This window comes from Gallinula chloropus, assembly GCF_964237585.1.
Source record: "Gallinula chloropus genome assembly, chromosome: 5".
NCBI lineage: Eukaryota > Metazoa > Chordata > Aves > Gruiformes > Rallidae > Gallinula > Gallinula chloropus.
In genome coordinates, this window is record NC_140090.1 from 26,062,871 (window position 1) to 26,081,920 (window position 19,050).

The 19,050-nt window shown below is 38.7% G+C and overlaps 1 protein-coding gene across 1 annotated transcript in view; it reads right to left on the reverse strand.

Moving 5' to 3' along the window:
- Window positions 1–18,429, reverse strand: part of CERKL (CERK like autophagy regulator) — a gene marked incomplete at both ends in the record, with an annotated part of 53,301 nt that extends 34,872 nt beyond the window's left edge. Inside the window, one exon of the mRNA XM_084265282.1 lies at window positions 18,117–18,429. Within this exon, the coding sequence (XP_084121408.1) occupies window positions 18,117–18,429 (313 nt within the window). The remainder of the gene's footprint in view (window positions 1–18,116) is intronic.
- Window positions 18,430–19,050: the final 621 nt, after the last annotated feature.

Consider the following 19,050-nt stretch of genomic DNA (forward strand, 5'->3'; position numbering starts at 1 on the left):
ATAATACGGTGAGCAAGAGTAGCTATTACAGACCTGATTACAGATCATCCTGCAACGGATGAACACTACATTTAAAATAACTAACAAAATATATAATGAAATAAAACTGTATTAATATAAAACAAAAAATAAATAGAATAGAAAATGAAAATCGTTTTGACATTATGTCTACAATTTTAGGCTTGGGAATACTTAAAATGAATATGATAATGTCTAATGCATTTAAATCAGTAATTATAACTCATTAAGCTCATTTTTCCCTTCCTAGATCCCGCAAAGCACTGCAAGTACTATGCAACTGATTCATAAAACCTCTACAGTTTTCTGCTATAACTCTGATTGAGAAGGACTGGCAATGAGAAATATGAAGGAGTAAGTATGATCATTCTTGCCAGAAGAGCTGGAAATCTCTGCATTGCTATTTCACATGACAGGCTCTAAACGTGCAACAGGAAAGCTATTTTCAGAACATCTGAATTTTCAAGGGTTTTTTTTTATTTCAAAAAGACAGGTCACACAATACCTTTAGTAAAATTTGATGTTATGCCTCTTACTCTCTTCTGCAAGTGGAGAATGCAAAATTGCACTTTGTTTGCCTAGAGTATCGAGCAGTATCCTGAGGAGAAGGTGGTACAGCAAGGGCCAGGTTGGGGAAGGGGACGTCTTTTCTTTGGAGATTACTTTATGCTATTTTAGTCCTTTTAGATGGTGCTTTAAAGGAATTGTAACACAACCAAGGCCCCAGTCTAGGAAAACGTGTCTTGGACTGTGTGTAACAGCCTCTTCAGGAACAGCAAGTTGTTTAGAAAGTACTACAAAGTACTGAAGAGGTGCATCTCAGTTCCTCCAGAGCTGGAGAGTAAAAAGCAGGGTAGAACTACTTACTTCATCTTTTAATGGCAGCTATTCACTTGCAGCAACAGCTGTATTCCTCCAGGGCAGAAATTTGAGCTTAAAAACATCTGACAGGAATACAACCAATTTTCATTCTCCTTCTCTAGAGGATCTGAGGGTAATGTGTTTTGCCAAGCCAATGCAATACCTTGCCACTAATCCCTTTTCCAACACAGGCACCTACCCTCACTCACCTGCTAGCCACAACTGTGTAGTCCAGCCGTTTTCCTTATGTCTGGCACTTGGCAAAACCAAACCAAGCCAGTTCAAGTTCCTAAAGTAACTTAGATTGTCCACGTTCTTTTTTTATTTTTTTTTTTTGCTGGCATAGTCTTCTGACAAGCTGTTTAATATAATCAGTTTAATAAAAGTCCTAGAAAACAGGAGATGCCTGAAAGTGATAAGAAAACACACAGCAGGGAAGAAGGAAGGACTGGGACTGTCTCCTTTCGTCAGCAGGAAGTCAACAAGGCTTGAGCCAATCTGCTGTGCATTTTCACTTCCAATTGCTAAATCCCCAAAGATCACACAAACACAGATCAACAAGAGCCAGCAAGAACTGGGAAAGATGCACAATAGTTTATCTTGATTTTTTAGAGCTCCATTTACATCTTCTCAATTAGAAATAAGTCTCAGAATAAAACTCCACTTTACAAATCTATAATGGCCCATTAAGTAAATTTGACTGGATAGGAAGTTATGGGCTGTATCAATACAGCAGTAAAAGCCATTATTCACTATTCTGGCTTAGAGAAATCTAAAATGAAAATTATTATGAAGACTAATCAATATACTAAAAAATAATAACAAACAAATCTGTGCTTCAGGCTCTAATTTTTCAACTTGATCCCAGACAAAAAAAAAAATGGAAAAGCAAAACAAAAAAAAACACCCCAAATTCCCCACCAGTAGTATTCCACAGCAAATCCCACATCGTAGAATAAAGCCTTACCTTGGATAAAATAATGTAATTTCTGTTATTTCTCTGTTTAGTAATTCTTACAAATAATAAAAAAACCCCAATGTGATAAATACAGCAATATAAAACTGGTTTTAGTGGAGTTCTGCAAGATTCAATACAACCAATTCAATTCAACAGATGAAAAGGTTTTACATTCTTTGCTCAAGGTACTTCATAATTTTACTATATTTAGAGCATGGGCAAACACATCTCAAATTGCAACCTCCTACATTTCACTCACCAACCCCCCTCCCTTCTCTCCCTCTGTGTTTCAAATGGCTCTTTGACCAGCTGATTCCCAGTCCTGTTCTCCATCACATCTTTTAAAAACTAATCCTCATTCTTCTGAACATTCTCATTAAACCAAGAGGGCTGTTACAGTATATGCTACTGTGCTCAGCATCACGCTGCCACAGCAAAAGCAGGAATTACAGCCTGAGGGGATATTTTGTGTAGTCCTTTAAATCCTGATCTGGACCATACTCAAGGAGTTAAATTTTTGTCTTTGCCAGAGCTGACTGCCCCTGGAGAGGAGCCAGACCTGAGGACTTCCCCTCTGAGCATGACCAGATCTTAGGTGTGATGGACCCAGCATCCTGTGTCTCTGTGATGTCCAGCAAAATAAATTTACCATAGAAAGCTCTATGGTTTTTCTGTTGAGAGTGTGGCCCACATACTGCATAATTTCATAATGAAATTGGAAAAATAGCAGCAAACCCATTATTGAGTGCCCAAAACTGGGAATTTTGACACAGTAAGTGAAAGGAGTTGCAAAAAATAACTTCAGAGTAACAACTAGATAACAAACATCAGTGATTTCCACCATTTTGCAAAACCTCTGCAAACACAAGCATCAGATTAAATGACAGAGACCAACAATAAAACCATCATATAACAGAATTAATTTTAAGAGATTTCTGAAATAATGTCTGCCATTAGATCCCAGTGTTCTCTTTTATATAATATAATGGGCTAGCAGGGCTGAAAGACACTAAAGAACCCCCAAAGAGGAAACAATAGCTCAATTTTACATCACTTAAAAAACCCCAAACCACACAATCACACATACACGTGGTTTTGTAATTTCAGAAAATAAGGGGTGTGGGGAATCAGCCTCCCGTGGCCACATGACATCAAGGAGTTTGATTAACTTCCAGTTAACAATTGGACTTTTACTGGCACAAGATTCACTTCAGCTTCAAATACAGATTCACAAACCATCCTCAGTATCCTACTTTCAGGGAACTCAACGTGCCTCCAACATCTGAAACTGTTTTCCAGAAAAGACTTTCAAGCCAACATTTCCTTCGGGAAAACAGAATAGCCACATCCCTTTCTAAGTGTGTGACAAATTCCTTGCGTAAGCTGTTGGTAATTCACGTATATTAGCAATTCATGCTTTTAGGTGCTGAAGCATAACTATCAGCTGCTAGATAAGCACATCCATGAACTCCTCATTGATTAACAGGTCCATTTGATTTTACTGTCATTCATCTTTGGTCTTTTTTTTTTTCAGGAGCTTTCTTCATAAACTCAGCCAACATTTGCTTCACTCTATCTGCACCTTCTACACTAGCCCAAGGGTTAAGAGGAAGCAACAGCACCATCAGAGTCCTCTGACAAGCGTAAAACCCATCCCTCACTGCGTTCTCCATCTCAGTTGCCACATAGGAATAGGAAGAATGTAAACTACACCATTTTGCCCGCAGGGATGAATGAATCCTATTTTGTTCATGTATACCACACTTGTAACAGACTTTAAAGAAAAAAAAAGGCAATAAAAACCCATAGAATTTTGTAGTTGATCTCTGTAACATAAATGCTTTCCCCCTTCCTATGAGGAGAGCTGTTCATATTCTTCTAACCCTGTAAAATATTTCAGCATATTAAAAGTATACTTTATACTACATGTGTATAGTAAAAACACAATGCAAAATTTAAGAAATAATCAACTGTGTGGTATACAAATTAGCCCTTCATAAAGGGAAAGCTTACAAAGCACAATATTCCAGAAGCTTTTTGGTATGACAATTATTGTGATTATATGGAATTGACTACATCTACAGTGATGCATAATCCTGTGTCTGAGGAAATTACGTTCTCAGACTTTCATCAATTTTAAAATTTTGTTTGTAGCTTAACACTATGACAAAGCTTTCACAAAAGATTTGATACCAATATGATGTGACACAACTGAACCAAACCTTAATTTCACTCACAGTAAGAAATCACAGGATTAAGTAACACTGTGCAGTCTTTTAGAAAAGTTTATTGCTTCCAGATGGATGCAAGTTTCCTTTCAGCACTGATTGTATCTTCTGTACACAGGGTGCCAATGTTACTATAAATATAGACAAAAGCAGTTATAAAGATAAATTATTAAAATATTGACATAAACAGGCTCATACAATACTGCCTCTCTGCACAAAGGAAGGACAACTACATTAAAGTGATGTGCGTATCACAAACATTCAATATGAAAACATGTACACCCTTTACAGAAATTACAGCCCGTATATGAACAAGCACAAATTTACAAGGTATCCATAAAATGACTTCTAATTCAAACTGCGTGCTCTTTGCCCCATGTTGTGTAGTGCCATGTGTTTCACTGCATGGTGCTTACTACCAAGATGTCCACCTGTGCCCATGTATCTGCACAGCAAGCTAAGTATATGCTTACTTCATTTAGCCGCAGAACTGTTGAACACACGCTGCAACATGCTTGCTTTTAAATTAAACTAAAACTGTAAATAATAAAGGTGTTTAAGCTAATTTAAATTTCAAACCACGTATTTAAGACACTGATAAACTGAATCAACAGCTCTACAAAATCTTTTTGAGAAAAAAAAATAGTTCCGGGGAATATCTGATTAGACTTCCAAAAAAAATTATTTTTAAAAATTATATATATATATATATATATAAAATGCTATTCTGGAAACCAAAACACACTCAAAAAATACAGGTAAACTCAGTACTTTGAGTTGTTTTAATATTTTATTTGCTATACAGTTCCGGAATTTTAAGAATAAATGGTAATAAAACACATTATTTGAACTTTTCATGAGATTCTCAAAAATCAAAAGATCTCTATCTTGATTTTCATTTGTGCAATAACCAGTGTTTAAGGCAGAATAAGTTAATGTGTTTAAAGGACATGCAGAATCCATGGAATGCTTTGCAAATATAATTCTAGCATTAAGTACCACAAAATTGAAATTTAAGTATCAGCATGGAAATAACTTTCACTCTTACAAACCACATAGTACTAATGTTACATATAGAAACCTACTTATTTTCTCATAGGCATATCAAACACCAACAAAAAACTCACCCAAAAATTACCACGACGTATGCTTTTTGTCCTTCTCAGCCATCTCCTATTTTAAGCAAATTCCTTAGCATCTCCCTGTCTACTCCAGTATGGTAACTATACCTACATACCACATTTGCATATCTATTCCTAATAGTGGTCTATCCCTAATCCTGGTATGAAAAAGTACTGAAATCAAACAGAAAGAATACCTATTGCCATTATTTAAAAAAAAAAAAAATCAGATGAATTTTCATTGTTGGAGAAACTCATGTGCGATGGCAAAGACACAATTCAAGCCTCTCACAATACATAATACTTAAGAATTTTTACTCCCACAAAATTTAAATGCTAGTATTCTGCCAAATGACACGTACATAATAACAGAGAGATTGACATTCAAAGCACCCACAAAGAAACTAACAGAGATGCATCTTCAGACTGGCTCCAGCAGGCATATGCATTATGTGTGCTACTGCTACTATTCTAAATGTTCCTCTATCACAATATTAAACTTACCTTGCTCATTTAAAGGTAATGTTAACAACTGTGAGTTTCTGCACATGCCTCTTGCCACACATTACAAATCAGACAATAATCTTTGATTTAACATTAAAGTGAACCAGTGCAAGAAAATTATCATCTCCTGTGTTCAAGAATCAATTACTACAGGTACCCTGGCATCCACCTTTAAGGTGTTGAAATAACAAATTGATGTTTTACACCGAAGGCAGTCTTCTACCCTATGAACATTAGACATCTACCAAAAGAAATTATGGAAAAATAACAGCTAAGCATATCGAAGTTGTCCTCTTTGCTCCTAATCATGAGGTTGATGAAACTAATTACCCTTTTGGAATGGTTGGTAATGTTTTAGCCTCTCATGCTATACAAGTTTAGCTATTGTATTTGGAATGTAACTTTCCTTCTCCACAATAAAAAAACCCGCCTATCCCAAAAACCCACCTGAAGGCTATAATAATTACAAACATACTTATGAGCAACTTTTCAAGGTACTTATAGCAAGCAAATACAGGTTTCCTGTACAGTCTGCTGTTGTACTGTAATTCTTAACAACACTTAATAAAATTAACCTCTTGACATTTTGTCAAAGAGCACACATTCTTTAAACTACACTGTTCCTTGCAACTGGAAGGCTAAGCATGCTGAAGTTCAAATTCTACCAGGAAAGCTTGCTTAGTAGTACAAATAGATGGAGCTACAGACTAGTCCTGTGTGTGCTTTTACATAAGCTACCGTTGAAATATAATTTAACTGGTTTCTAGTACCTAACACCAGCAATACCAGATCACTGCAAAAGTCCATCTGTCCCAGTATCTTATGTCAACCCACAACTATAGGCAGATGCTAAAAGAAGAGTAGAAATAAAGCAAGTATTTTTATTCTATTTTCACTAATACTTTTCCATTCCTCACCTGTTTTCGTTTGGGACACCCTGAACTGACTGAAGCTTCCACACATTTAACAGCACTCAGATGAGGCCTTCCATCTCCAGCTGAATCCATAAAATCTTTTAGCATTAGCAATATCCTTTGGCAGTAAGTTCTGCACTTCTCTTACTTCCTGCATGCATGCTTATTACTTTTGTTTTGAGCCTGATTCTTACGGGATGCACCATATTTCTTATGTTGATGGACAGAAAGCCATTGCCATCTACCCTCTCCAGACGTTACCTCAACCACCTCCCTTTGAGGCGAAGTAGTGCTGGCCTAGTCCATCACTCTCCTCCAGGAGCCATCCCTTACCTGTTAACCATTGCTACTCCCTGAACCTTCTTCAGTCCCACATAATCCTTGCTGAGAACACCAGAAGTGCACACAGTAGCCAAGACATGGTAAAATAACCACTGGTTTATAGAGCTTACATTATTTTATTATACAGCTTACATTATTTATGTTCTAATGATCCTTAACATAATAATCCTAACAACTATTCAAATACCAGATGACATTTTCCACATAATAAACCTATGATCATATACATTTGGAATGGTCTATGTACAGCTCCTGATCTTAATCCCAAACTGATGGCATTCAACAAAGAGATCAATGTATTGATGTTCAATTACATCAACTCTTGAAATCACTGTCCCATTGCCTTGTCAAATCTGTAAACTGGCCGTGATGTTGAAGCAGTGCTGTAAGACATTGACAATTTCAAAATGCTTTTCCACTTTTATTTTAACAACCCCCAAACATACTCTTTTCAGACCACATTGTTAATATACCAAAGGACCACAAATTTTTCAGGCAGCTTTCCCTCCACAAATTATACAAAGGAAAAAAAAAAAAACATTAGAAACATAAACCAAAGAGAAACATATTTAAGAACAGTTTCCTCCTTACTGTAAATTCATTTTATTAATGTCTTCCTACACAAAAACTAATATTGTTAAGCTGTTAAACATGCAGATGTAAAAAGCAGTAGGTCCTTTAAGCAAGACAAACAAGCACGTGTGTATAAATTACACTGTAAGTTCAGTACTGAATTTCTGTGTGTATGTTCCACAAATGGTTTCCATAAAACAAGTGAGACCTAGGGACAAAATTTCAAAAACACCACCTGCTTGTTTCTATCATAGTTTAAATAATTAACTCCCCAACAAATGTAAGTGGGGGGAAAAAAAAGCACCTTTTTATTTCAGTTTTTAAAAAAAGAAAACTTCACATATTTATCACGTACTCTTTTCTCCTGCTAAGCATTGCTTTCTAAGCAATCACAGTTATTGCTACTCCTCCATCACAAAAGATCCATGGAACAGAAAACATTAGGAGGATATACTTAGCTTAACCGCAGCCTTTTTTAATGACTGTGTTGCAGACAAGCGACCAAGACACATTACATTTCACATTAAATAATCAACAACATTATTTTCCCTTTGAAAAAAAATAAACCAAGATAAAAAGACATCTATATACAACCTCCTCCTGATTATTGTAACATATCAAAGTTTGATATCAACATGAGTTAGCACTATCTATAGCTGTTAGTGTGTTATTCCCTAGTGCTATAATAATTTTGATCCCTAACTGATTACCTCACCCCCAGTTACACTACGTAGATGTGACAGAACAGGCCTTTGGGAAGTCCAAAACCAAGCAGGCAGGAAATCTTTCAGTACTTTTCTTGACAGAGCTGTTTGACAGGTCTCCAAAAGACCCTGCAACAAACAATGTACCAGGGAGAGGGCTTGGACAGGAGCAATCTGGTTTTGAACCATCTTCAGAAGAGCCAACGCATCAGCCAGGCAAGGGTGTGCTGGTCTCACTCAGAAACACAGGAAGCTATCTCGACCTATTTACTTTTAGCAATTTATTTGCAAGAATTTTCACTTATGTTAGAATAACATAGGCTTTCTGAAAAAGCAATTTTCAGACAGCATTACTTTCAAATCAGAATACTTATTCTATTTCTACTACACTATACTAACACAGAAAAATATAAACACAAAGATGATTTTAAAACATTGTCAAAAAGGGGTTCTTAAATAGACCAATTAGCATTCAATTACTCAGAACAGTATCTGCAAAACAACATTATATTTAGTCATAAGTATTTATTGCTGTTACCCTTAACTTGATCATTTGTATGTCAAATTTTGTTTTCCCAAGACTGTCTGCACTGTGCAAAGATCTGTTTCCAGGATACATATAATTGTGCAGTACAGAACATCTGTTGCTTTGCATTTTCTGAGCTTTGCAAAGCATGCTTTCCTATATTCACTTGAGTGTATGGACTGACAGAAGAGATATATTGTCACAGTTCAAATAAACCAACTACTCTGTTCTGAAAAGCATTTAAGTAACTACCATCTTACCTAGACCAAGTAGACAAAAGCCAGGAAATCCAGCGTTCAGCATTCAATTCTATCTATGAACTGACCATTTGTTTAAAATTGCAATACACAGGCAAGAAACAGCTACATGTTAGATGAGAGAACTGCAAGGTAAACCAAGTTACTGTACATATTATTTTGTCATAGATTTAATATATTCCTACACATACAACTAAACAAGAAGCCAGGGGAAGAAGGAAATTGCAGCAGATTTTAAAGATAAGTAGAATTTTCTTTCATCAAATCCCTTACGGAAAGGCTACCATACATCAAGGCTCACATGAAAATTGAGACCTACAATTATTTTTCTGAAAACACCTCTTATCTTTTTTTTTTAAAAAAAAACATTTATCTGTGTGTTACCACCAACAGACCATGAGAAAAAACAGCAGCTTCCACCTACTAGTAAGGAAAACCATAATCTTTGAAACAAAGCGAATGGTAGTCATGGAAAATAATTTTTTATTCTTATACAAGTTATCCCAGGATCACGTGAATAATTTGTGATCCATTGTGGTTTTGGAGCACAAACTTTACAAAACTTAAATTTTGTGGCTTACAATCACTTTCCAGGCATTGGCTTACAGTCATAGTACAAAACCACCAAAGCTAGTGCAGCTTGAAGCATTTTCTTGGTTTTGCTACCTAAAGGCTTATGTATTTATTGCATCAATCTCAAAGTTGCTAAGACCTATGTTGTCATTGATTGATATACATTAAGAGCTCCACACAAGTTTTGTGCCTTTTGTTTTCTTTAACATCCATATAATAACATTCAATATTTGGGATTTACAGTAGAAACGATGTTGACTATTTTGCAGTAGCCAGCTAGGATGGCAAATGTAAATCACACCCAAAAAAAAAATTTAATCAAATACTCCCCATCAAAGAATAAATTGAGGATGTTCTTTAATCTTAAAAGGAAACAAAGTAGGAAAAATTATCTCGCAAGTATGCTAAACGTATAAATACAGTTCAAGGCTTCAAACAAATGCACTCATCTTGAAGTACCAAACTCATTCCCAAAAGATAAATTCAGCTAATACTATACTACACCATAAACAAGCCACTTCTGATAACTGTCCCTAAATAATGGGGACTAGGATGGTGTGTGAAACGCAGCTTCTGATTCTTCTCCAAAGAAGAGCTGGTGATAATGCTAGTTCTAGTATCGCAAAGCTTCCAGATTTGTAAGTCATTTCTTGTTGCTGTTCTGGATTTAGATTGGGAGGTGGGAGGGGTATGACTCCATGAGGAAACACAACAGGAAAAGTTACCTTGAGACCATACAGGAAGCAAAATGTTCTCAATCAAAATTGCCTTTTTAATGTGCATACTTCGATAATAACATGTTTATAAAGCAATTTAGGTTCAATCAAGAAAGCCAGAGATATACCACATGAATTAATTTTTTTTCCTTTAGCAGCACTCTCACTGAAAAGTATGAAGTCAGTTACTTTTAAGTTCAAAATAACCTTTGGAATTGAATAAAGTTTAGAATAAAAAGGTAGAGTTAAATTACAAAACATACCAATAAACGATGCTAAAGAAATACTAGGAGACTAATTATTCTTCAAAATATTAATTCCCATACATGCTGAAATACACATTTAACTTTTAAACCCACAAACAACATTATGTGAACGTAACTACTACCTGTATACAAGCATATATATGTTGGAAACAAAATAATTAGTCACTTTTCCAAATGAAAAAAAAAAAAACCCACAACCCAACACACCACTTTTTCCTGCAGAGGGCCACAGCAAAACAGTGTGACAGTAAAATATACAGTCCTATAAAATGGATTTCTATGCTCAGCCAGAGTGCAGAAACAGGAAATACCAATATCTTCAACTCTTCGCCATAACTACATAAAATCCAGTTATCCAGATAACATCTACATGTGAAAGACACCTTATAATATGTCTTGGCAATTCATCCAACAGGAGGAATTTCCAACACACTAAGAACCCATTTTTGGTTGCGTTTACAGGGTCATTACTTCTTTGCCACATGCACAACTGAATTTCACTTATTCAGCTGCACTTGAAAATATGAGTTTAAACTGGTACCTTTGTCCAAAGGCTGTTATCTGCAACTCAACTAAGGAGGAAGCATTCCTAAACTGCAAGAGGGCAGTTCCAAAACTTCTTCCCCAGTGAAATAGTTTAAGAAATAGCATCCTTATACTTAGTCTGTATATGCAAGTATTTTTGAGACCACCTAAACAATTGGAAGGAGGAAATTCTAGTCACTATCAAGTTAGCGGTTTAAAAAATAAATATATCATTAAATGGTATTTTAAAAGGTTAATTTATTAACTTTACAGTTGCACTCAACCCTGTAGTATGTCAGAGAATGGTTAAACTCAATTAACTGAAAAGATTGACAGTTAATGTCTATGAGACAGGAATCAATTTAGGAAAGGATCTTAGTATAATGCAATTCTATAGCAGTCCCAGTAGTAAATGACAAAAAGGTCACATTTTGAAAGGAAACAGCAGATACCACCACAAAACTAGCAGATGTTCCTAAAGGATCATCTGTACAAAAACATAAGCATATGTGAGAGAAATCCAACACTATCATGAAATCAGTTGGTGTCTAACATAATAGCAGTTCCTTATGGCAATATGGTAATACGTGTATCACATACTCAACACATTATGGTTTTTTGTCTGCACATACTGTTACAACATAAGTCATAAAAAACAGGACCACTTATTTCCTTGAAAGGAAAACATTAGTTCCACGACCCACTAATGTTAACATACACAAGGACTATTAAATTCTTCAGGTTTATGCTCTCATATTTTTAGCCATTTAGGTTTTTTCATAAATTGTCTAAGAAGGATAAAAATATTTTGAGAGTTCTACATGTACTAAAGCAAAAACTTCCTTCTACAGTGCACAATGTAGTTGGATATATGTACGTAAACAGCAAACAAAAAGGGATGACTCCTATCCTATATCTGTTTGGGTTTTGCATAATTGCAACAACATCTATTATTTACTTGCTGGTTTTGTAACATACCTAGTTAACAAATAAGATATCTATAATGAAGGAAAACTGTTTATCTAAATTTTATTTTGATTCCAACAAGAGCAGATGACAGACTTTCTTGCTTTATTGTTATTTCTATTTTGTAATGGTAAAATATAGATAGAAATACTTTAATCCGAGCATGTCTTTTGCCAAGCTAAAAACGGAAAATGCAAAAGAACATCATAGCCTTATTTCTAACCAATTTATTACCAAAAATAGTTATAACTATGGAAGCAAGCTCATGTGATTTACCATAGCAGAAGACCTCACTGGGCTCCATGATCCCTATGACTATCCCACACAAGGTGCAACGGAGCAATGTCCTACAGTGTCTGTCCAAGAAGAGAAACAGCCACAGACAAAAGTAGGCAGTAGTCTCAGCTCTGAATAGCCAAGCTACTAATCAGATTTTTACCTGTTTCCTTTAGCCCTTTAAAAAAAAAATCAGGAATCATCTAGCTTCTTGGATATTTACATCCCAAAAGAAGCCACTCATTTTCTGATAAACTGAACTCAGAAGTCAAGATCACAACATTTGATACAAAGGAGAAGATGTAAAAGTGCATAGTAGCGAGGATGATTTGAGGATGATATGTCAAATTAACAACTACGAAAAGATTACAATAACATCTAGAATATGAAAGAAGTGTAAAATAACAGTGTTTGCCAAGGCTGAAGAACAGGACAACTCAGAAACTGAGATAGGAGATTTATGCTTAGCTAAGGGACTTGACTGTGTACTGGTTTTAATGATTTAAAAGAATATTAATTTACACAGAGGAAGGGATTCGTAGCCCTGTAGCATTATCAAGGACATGAAAACAGCACTAGCATGGACATCAAAGATTAGTTAGTATATCAATTCTTTATATATACATTTTTGGATTCTTGCCATCATGTTATATAAGCAAGACAATCAACTTACCTTTGCACAGAAAACATAGTGAAAGGAGTTCAAAATTATTCTACGAACAGGAAAATTACAGAAGTTTATTGGTTGTTTTTTTTTCCATAAACTTGCATCTCACCTCTCTTTACCTCACCACCTTATTATGACTCCTCTGACTTTCCAGGTATTTCTCTCCCCTGTATCATGCACCCACACTCACTATAGCATCATCCTACGTGTCTTCCTATCTGCCCAGCAACAGCTTCAGTTTCTCCTCCGTTCACTAATATCCCTCTCCAAACTACCCACAAATCCGTCCCACACCCACATGGGACCTCACCAAAATCCTTATACTCTCTCAATACAGCAGCTCACCCTCACGGCAGTATTCTTGATTGTGCCTTGATTCCAACCTATCTTTCTCCAGTTGGCCTTCTCAGCATACAAAATCCAGCACCAGCTATGTCTGGCATGTTACTAGAGTGCCAGCTGCTTGATGATGCGTATTACAGCAACCACCCAGCCCGCCACCTTCCCTCACTCACCAGGCAGGCAGAGATGAATAAAGCAGAGTCTCTCTGTCTATAATAATATATGGCAAGGAATAATTATTACATAGTGCAACTGGAGAAATCAAAGGGGAAAAGAAAAAAAAGGCCACAAAATCAAACCCCATCACCTTTAGCCAAGTCTAAAACTTGCCATTTTGTGGTCTACAAGAGCTTCAAGATAAAACCACAGTATCACCAATAGAAATAGTTTTGCATTAAAAAGAAAAGGCCATGAAGAAGAGTTATTATTTTGTGTGAAAACTAAGTAGATCCTTTTTTTTCAAACAATGTAACACGAGAATCCAGTTAATTATTTTTTTAAATCATTAAATTAATGGATTTCCTTGAAAAAAAATTTTAAGTTCAGCCACCATGGGATTGTTTAGAACTGTATGCTCTCTTCTCTCAATTTACATCTTAAAGCCGCATACTAGTGTGATCCATGTACACCTCACTGTCAGTTATGCTTCCTATTATTTGTTTTTATGTCTCTTCCTTAAAAATAGGATTTTTTATTTGGACAACAACCTAGAGAAGTTATGTTCTCTACACGTCAGAAATAGAATCAAAAGCTTTGAATTTCACCAGCGTGGAACTTCAGTAATTCACATTTTCTAACAGCCAGTTCCCGTTTCCATTATTCCTGACTGACCGATAGACTGACAGATGTCTTACTTTAGAGATCCCAAACAGGCTATTGGTATCTATTTCAGCCACATCTGTTCCTAAATAGCCTTGGCAGCAGGCCACTATGCACGCGGAATTAATTTTAAGTCCTTTATTGCTAACTCTTTCACTGTTGCAATACATCAGTGATTTTTTTTTCCTTATTGCTTCACTTATATTGAATATTTATAAATCTATATTTTAGATTAATATCAGCAAGAACTGTAGTTTACCATACAAAAGAATAGCATGCTTAAACAGCACCGATTTTTTTTTTACTTCATTATGAAAATACTCAAAGATAAATTAACCTCTGGATTACTTGGGAGATCTTCCTTTCTTATCGGTCAATTAACTTAGAATATTATGTTCAATTACTAATATTGAAAACCAAGTTTTATCCAAATTATTATTATGCAAATACTCAGTCCAGTCTACATGCTGTCAGTCTGAGAGAACAACTTCTTATACCCTTCAAATACACTAAACACACACAAGAAACTACACTTATAAAAAGCTTTTCTTAGTGATTAAAAGCCTCCAGACATCACATACTTGTAAAACAGTGAGCAAGTACCAGTTTTTTCCACTTCTGATAGAATTATTATAAATTGGAAAATTTTATGGCAATCTTTAAAAAGATACTGAAGGTTTTAAAGATATATCAGGATTAAAGCTCTGATTCAAAAGAAAAAAACAAGCCATGCTGGAAGATCCTCATAAAGACAACTCAATTGTTTCATTATTTGTACTGAAACTGTTCTAAAACACAAATGATCCCACACCCACTGCTGTTGATACCCTACGTTTCCTTAGATTTTCAACTTAGGCAGGATAAAAAAAAAAACAAACCAACCCTCTGAACATTTGTTCTTAAATGTAAACAGTTATTTTTTTCCAACATTCAGTCATTCTTATTATCTTATGTGAACTGCCAAACATCACATAAAATATACAAATCTGTACTAACAATAGCTTTCTATGCTACGGGTTCAAAGCAGCATCCAAAACAAGATGCCCTATAGTGTGAGGCTGGATTAACGTACAGAGAGAGAAGCATTGTTTTTCTCATAGTTTCACTGTTGATGTCGATATCATGGCAAAGCCACACAGAAAGAAGCCAGAGAAAACACTGTTGGCTGTGAGCTCTACTCCTCATTGCAATGCCTGCTACATTGTTACAAGCAACCAACCAGCTGTGGGTCAGAAGGTATCTGGCTGCGGTGTTACAGAACTTTTCCTTTGGAGAAAGCACGCTTACACCAAATCCTAGAGGAACAGACTTGCCCAGACGGCCGTCGCCCATCTCCTTGACAGCGTGGCCTGAAGACTAAGCTGCTGTGCTTCTGTTACACCAAAGGAGACCTCAACATGGACAGCTCCCCACAGCACCAGTAGGGTTCCCGCACTTGCAAAACCGCCGTGTAATTGCTACTGGAATCCAAGAACATGAGAGAGTTAAAAAACATTCAAGCTCCACATCCATACCTGCCCTCTGCAACCACAGAGGTAAAACCACCCTGATCTACCACATCCAGGAGGGGAGAAAAAACAAACAGGACTGTTGGATTCACCCCTGTGAGGGCAACAAGTCCTACACAGCGAAATTTTCAGTTCCTATATTCAGCTCATCTATAGACCCACGGAGGCATACACAGAGGTTTTCTTCTGAATGCTGCTCAGGTAGGTTATCATGTTTTCATCACGATGTAGCTACAAGGATCAAAGGGTCTCAGAAACAACTTTACTTTTAAGATTATTTCTTTGCCAGAGAGATACTGGAACAGCCCTGGCATAGCCACAGATGACTTAGTGGTGGCACCTATACTAACAGAGGAACTGAAAAGCCCTTTATCTTCAATGTCAGTATTTAAGAATTTGGAAATCCTATAGTAAAAACTTGGCCTACTGCAGACTTCAGGAAAACCCCAGCATTTTTAAGACACTGCTGCCCTTTCCACTGAAGCTAGTGAAGAAAAGCTGCTCAGAAACAAAAATATTCAGCAGCATTCTACTACATAGTACAAAACCAACTTGCAAGAGACAAAGGAGTTTCAGCATATTTAACACACATGCAGTAAAAGCCCAAATCCTGTTGTAACAACTGACACCAAGCTGTAAGTGCTGCTTTCCATAAGACTCCTGAAGTTCTGCCATCTGCGTACTTTATTACCTTACAGAAACTAAACCAGAAAAGCTTCCAATGTCTGTATGAGTAATATGAGAATGAAAAGACCTTGCTCACTGTAGCAACTCAGGTCTGTGATTTTTCCTTTAAAAAGCAAAAGAAAAAAACCCAAAAACCAAAGAAAAACAAACACAAAAAAACAAACCACCCAAATAAAACCACCTCAGAATATATTTCCCTTCTCTAGAAGCACAGGGCAGTATATACCAAAATGCATTCTTCCTGTCTGTAATTTAAAATCGTTCATGGGTGACAATTAAATGACAATCATGAACCCTAGTTCCTGATATATGACAATTCAAGCCACATTAAAGTAACTAGAACATAAAGCGGCAATCAAATTAGAGCACTGCACACAGAACTAAATAATTAATAAATCACACTCCAGATCACACACGCAGACCTGTAGTTAATCCCAAAAGAGAAGGAAGAGAGGCTACAGCATTGCATAACAGCATTACTAAAGCACCCAGACTGGCTGAGGAAGAGGAAGGACTGTATACGCATCAGCACAGGTACCACCAGAACACCTGTCCTGCAGAAAAGTGGAAATCTAAGTCCAAGCACAGTACTGCTTAACACAGTTACTCTGTTTGGAGGGTAAGAGTCAACAGCTGTGCATGGCACCACATTAGCTGGAAACGAGTTGCTCAGCTATCCCAACGTGCTTACATGAAATGAAGCATAAGGACTTTAAGTGTGAGCATCTGAGTATTTCTCTGCAGCAGCAGCCCTAGAACCACAGACTTCCACACCATTCTCAAGCCTCAGTGGCATATAAGCTACTTTGAAGAGAAACAAGTTATTCTAACATAGGAAAACCGGTATGTAAAAAAAACTTTGTTTCTCTGTATGCTGTTACCCAGATGAAGTTTTAAGTTCTGTCCACAATTACAAACCTGCTGTTTTAGGCCTGAACAAGCTAAGTGTGCCATACCACAAGGCAGCTGTGCTGCCTGGAAACACTGCATTCCTGAAAGCAACTTTTGATTTCTCCTTCACACAAGCATGGGGAGGCCACTGCAGTAAACAAGCACTTTTACGTGTGACCAGATAGTTTTGAAAGTAAGTTTCTAAGAGAAAAAAAAAAAAAAAACCAAAAAACAACTATTTCCATAAGTTTAAGCAGCATTCCATTTCCTCTAAAACTTCATGTGTATGATTCGTTCTACTTGACCAACTCCTTTATAGTAGGACTTTGTCGCAGCACGTAGAGCTTTATTGGAAAAGCACAGGGCAAGGACAACCTGCCACCGACGCCTCAGCGCAAGACCTGGGCACAGCTCACAAAGCCGTACCCATCCCTACGCGCTCTGCGTGTCTCTGTTTACTCTCTACCTGTCAAAGAGGGTAAGCCGGGAAAAGCCGATGTAGCAGAAACAAAATGAAATCCTCTTACTGTTCTGCCCGGGGCTGAGCCACACAACACCAGCCCTTACGTTTCCTCCTTTTCGTGTCCCCCGCCAAGAAGTACCGGCGCTGCCAGGAGGAGACGGTTCGGGCACAGGGCGCCCGCTGCCTTATGAACTTTTGCTTTTAATCACCCTCGAAGGGGAGGGACGCGCCTCGCACCTCCGACTTCAACTAGTTCCCTATAACCCCGTTTTAAGGCGAGGTCTCCACACCGCGGCTCGCCTCTCCCTGGCACTCCGCGGTGCCGCCGCCCGCTCCCGGAGGCGACCTGGGTCCGGGCCCGCCCCCCGGCCACGGCGGACACCCCCCCCACCCTGCCCCGCCCCGTCGCACCTGTGGGGCTCTCGGGCAGGATGGGGCTCCAGCGGAGCCGCCGAGCGCTCAGCACCACGTCGCAGCTCCTCTTGCTGATCTCGAAGATGCCCCTGAGGAGCGGCTCCTCTCCCGCCTCGGCCGGCGGGGCCGCCGCCAGCGGGGCCACCCGCCGCCGCCGCTGCTCCTCTGGCGCCGCCGCTGAGGAGCCAGCGCGAGCGGCGCCGGCGGCACCCGCCTGCGCGCGCTGCTCCCGCGAGGCGCGGCCGCCGGCCGGGCGCTCGGGCCAGGCCCGTGTCCGGGGGCGGACGAAGGGGGCCGCGGCGCCCAGCATGGCGGCGGCACCGCCGTCCCGCGCGGCCGGCCGCTCACGGCGTCCCGGCCGCTGCCAAGGCAGCGCCCGCCCCGCCCACCCCGCGGGCGGTGCTGCGGCCGCCCAGGGGCCGGCGAGAGGGCGCCCGTCCCGTCCCGGGCTGGGAGTCGCCCGGAGTCCCCCTCGCAGGCAGCGGCCCGGGGCCGCGCTGAAGTCAGCCTGGGGACGATGTTTGCCCCGCCGCTGAGCGGGGAGCCCTTCGCAGCCACCGGAGGATCGCTTGAAACCGGGCCCAGCACCAGTGCCCAGGCTGCACTAGGTATCCGTGCAAGCCCGGCACCCCAAGTAAGGGACTGTGCTCCACAGGGCAGCAGCGAGAACACTCACGGGGCACTCTGGCTTCTGGCGGTCTTGCTCCCCAGGTTACTCTTGCTTCCCCCAGAGAGGCCCACGAGGGAATTCTTTAGCTACAGAAGTTCGCTGTCTTCCTCCAAGTCCCATATGTACTCTGCTTGTCCGTTATCGTTAATAAAGTTACAACTACTTAGCCCTTTCATACTCAAATTGTCACATCTTGCCCAGGTTGTGCCTATGGCCTAGCCCCAAGATAAATACCACATCAGCATTCTCACTGCAAAACCC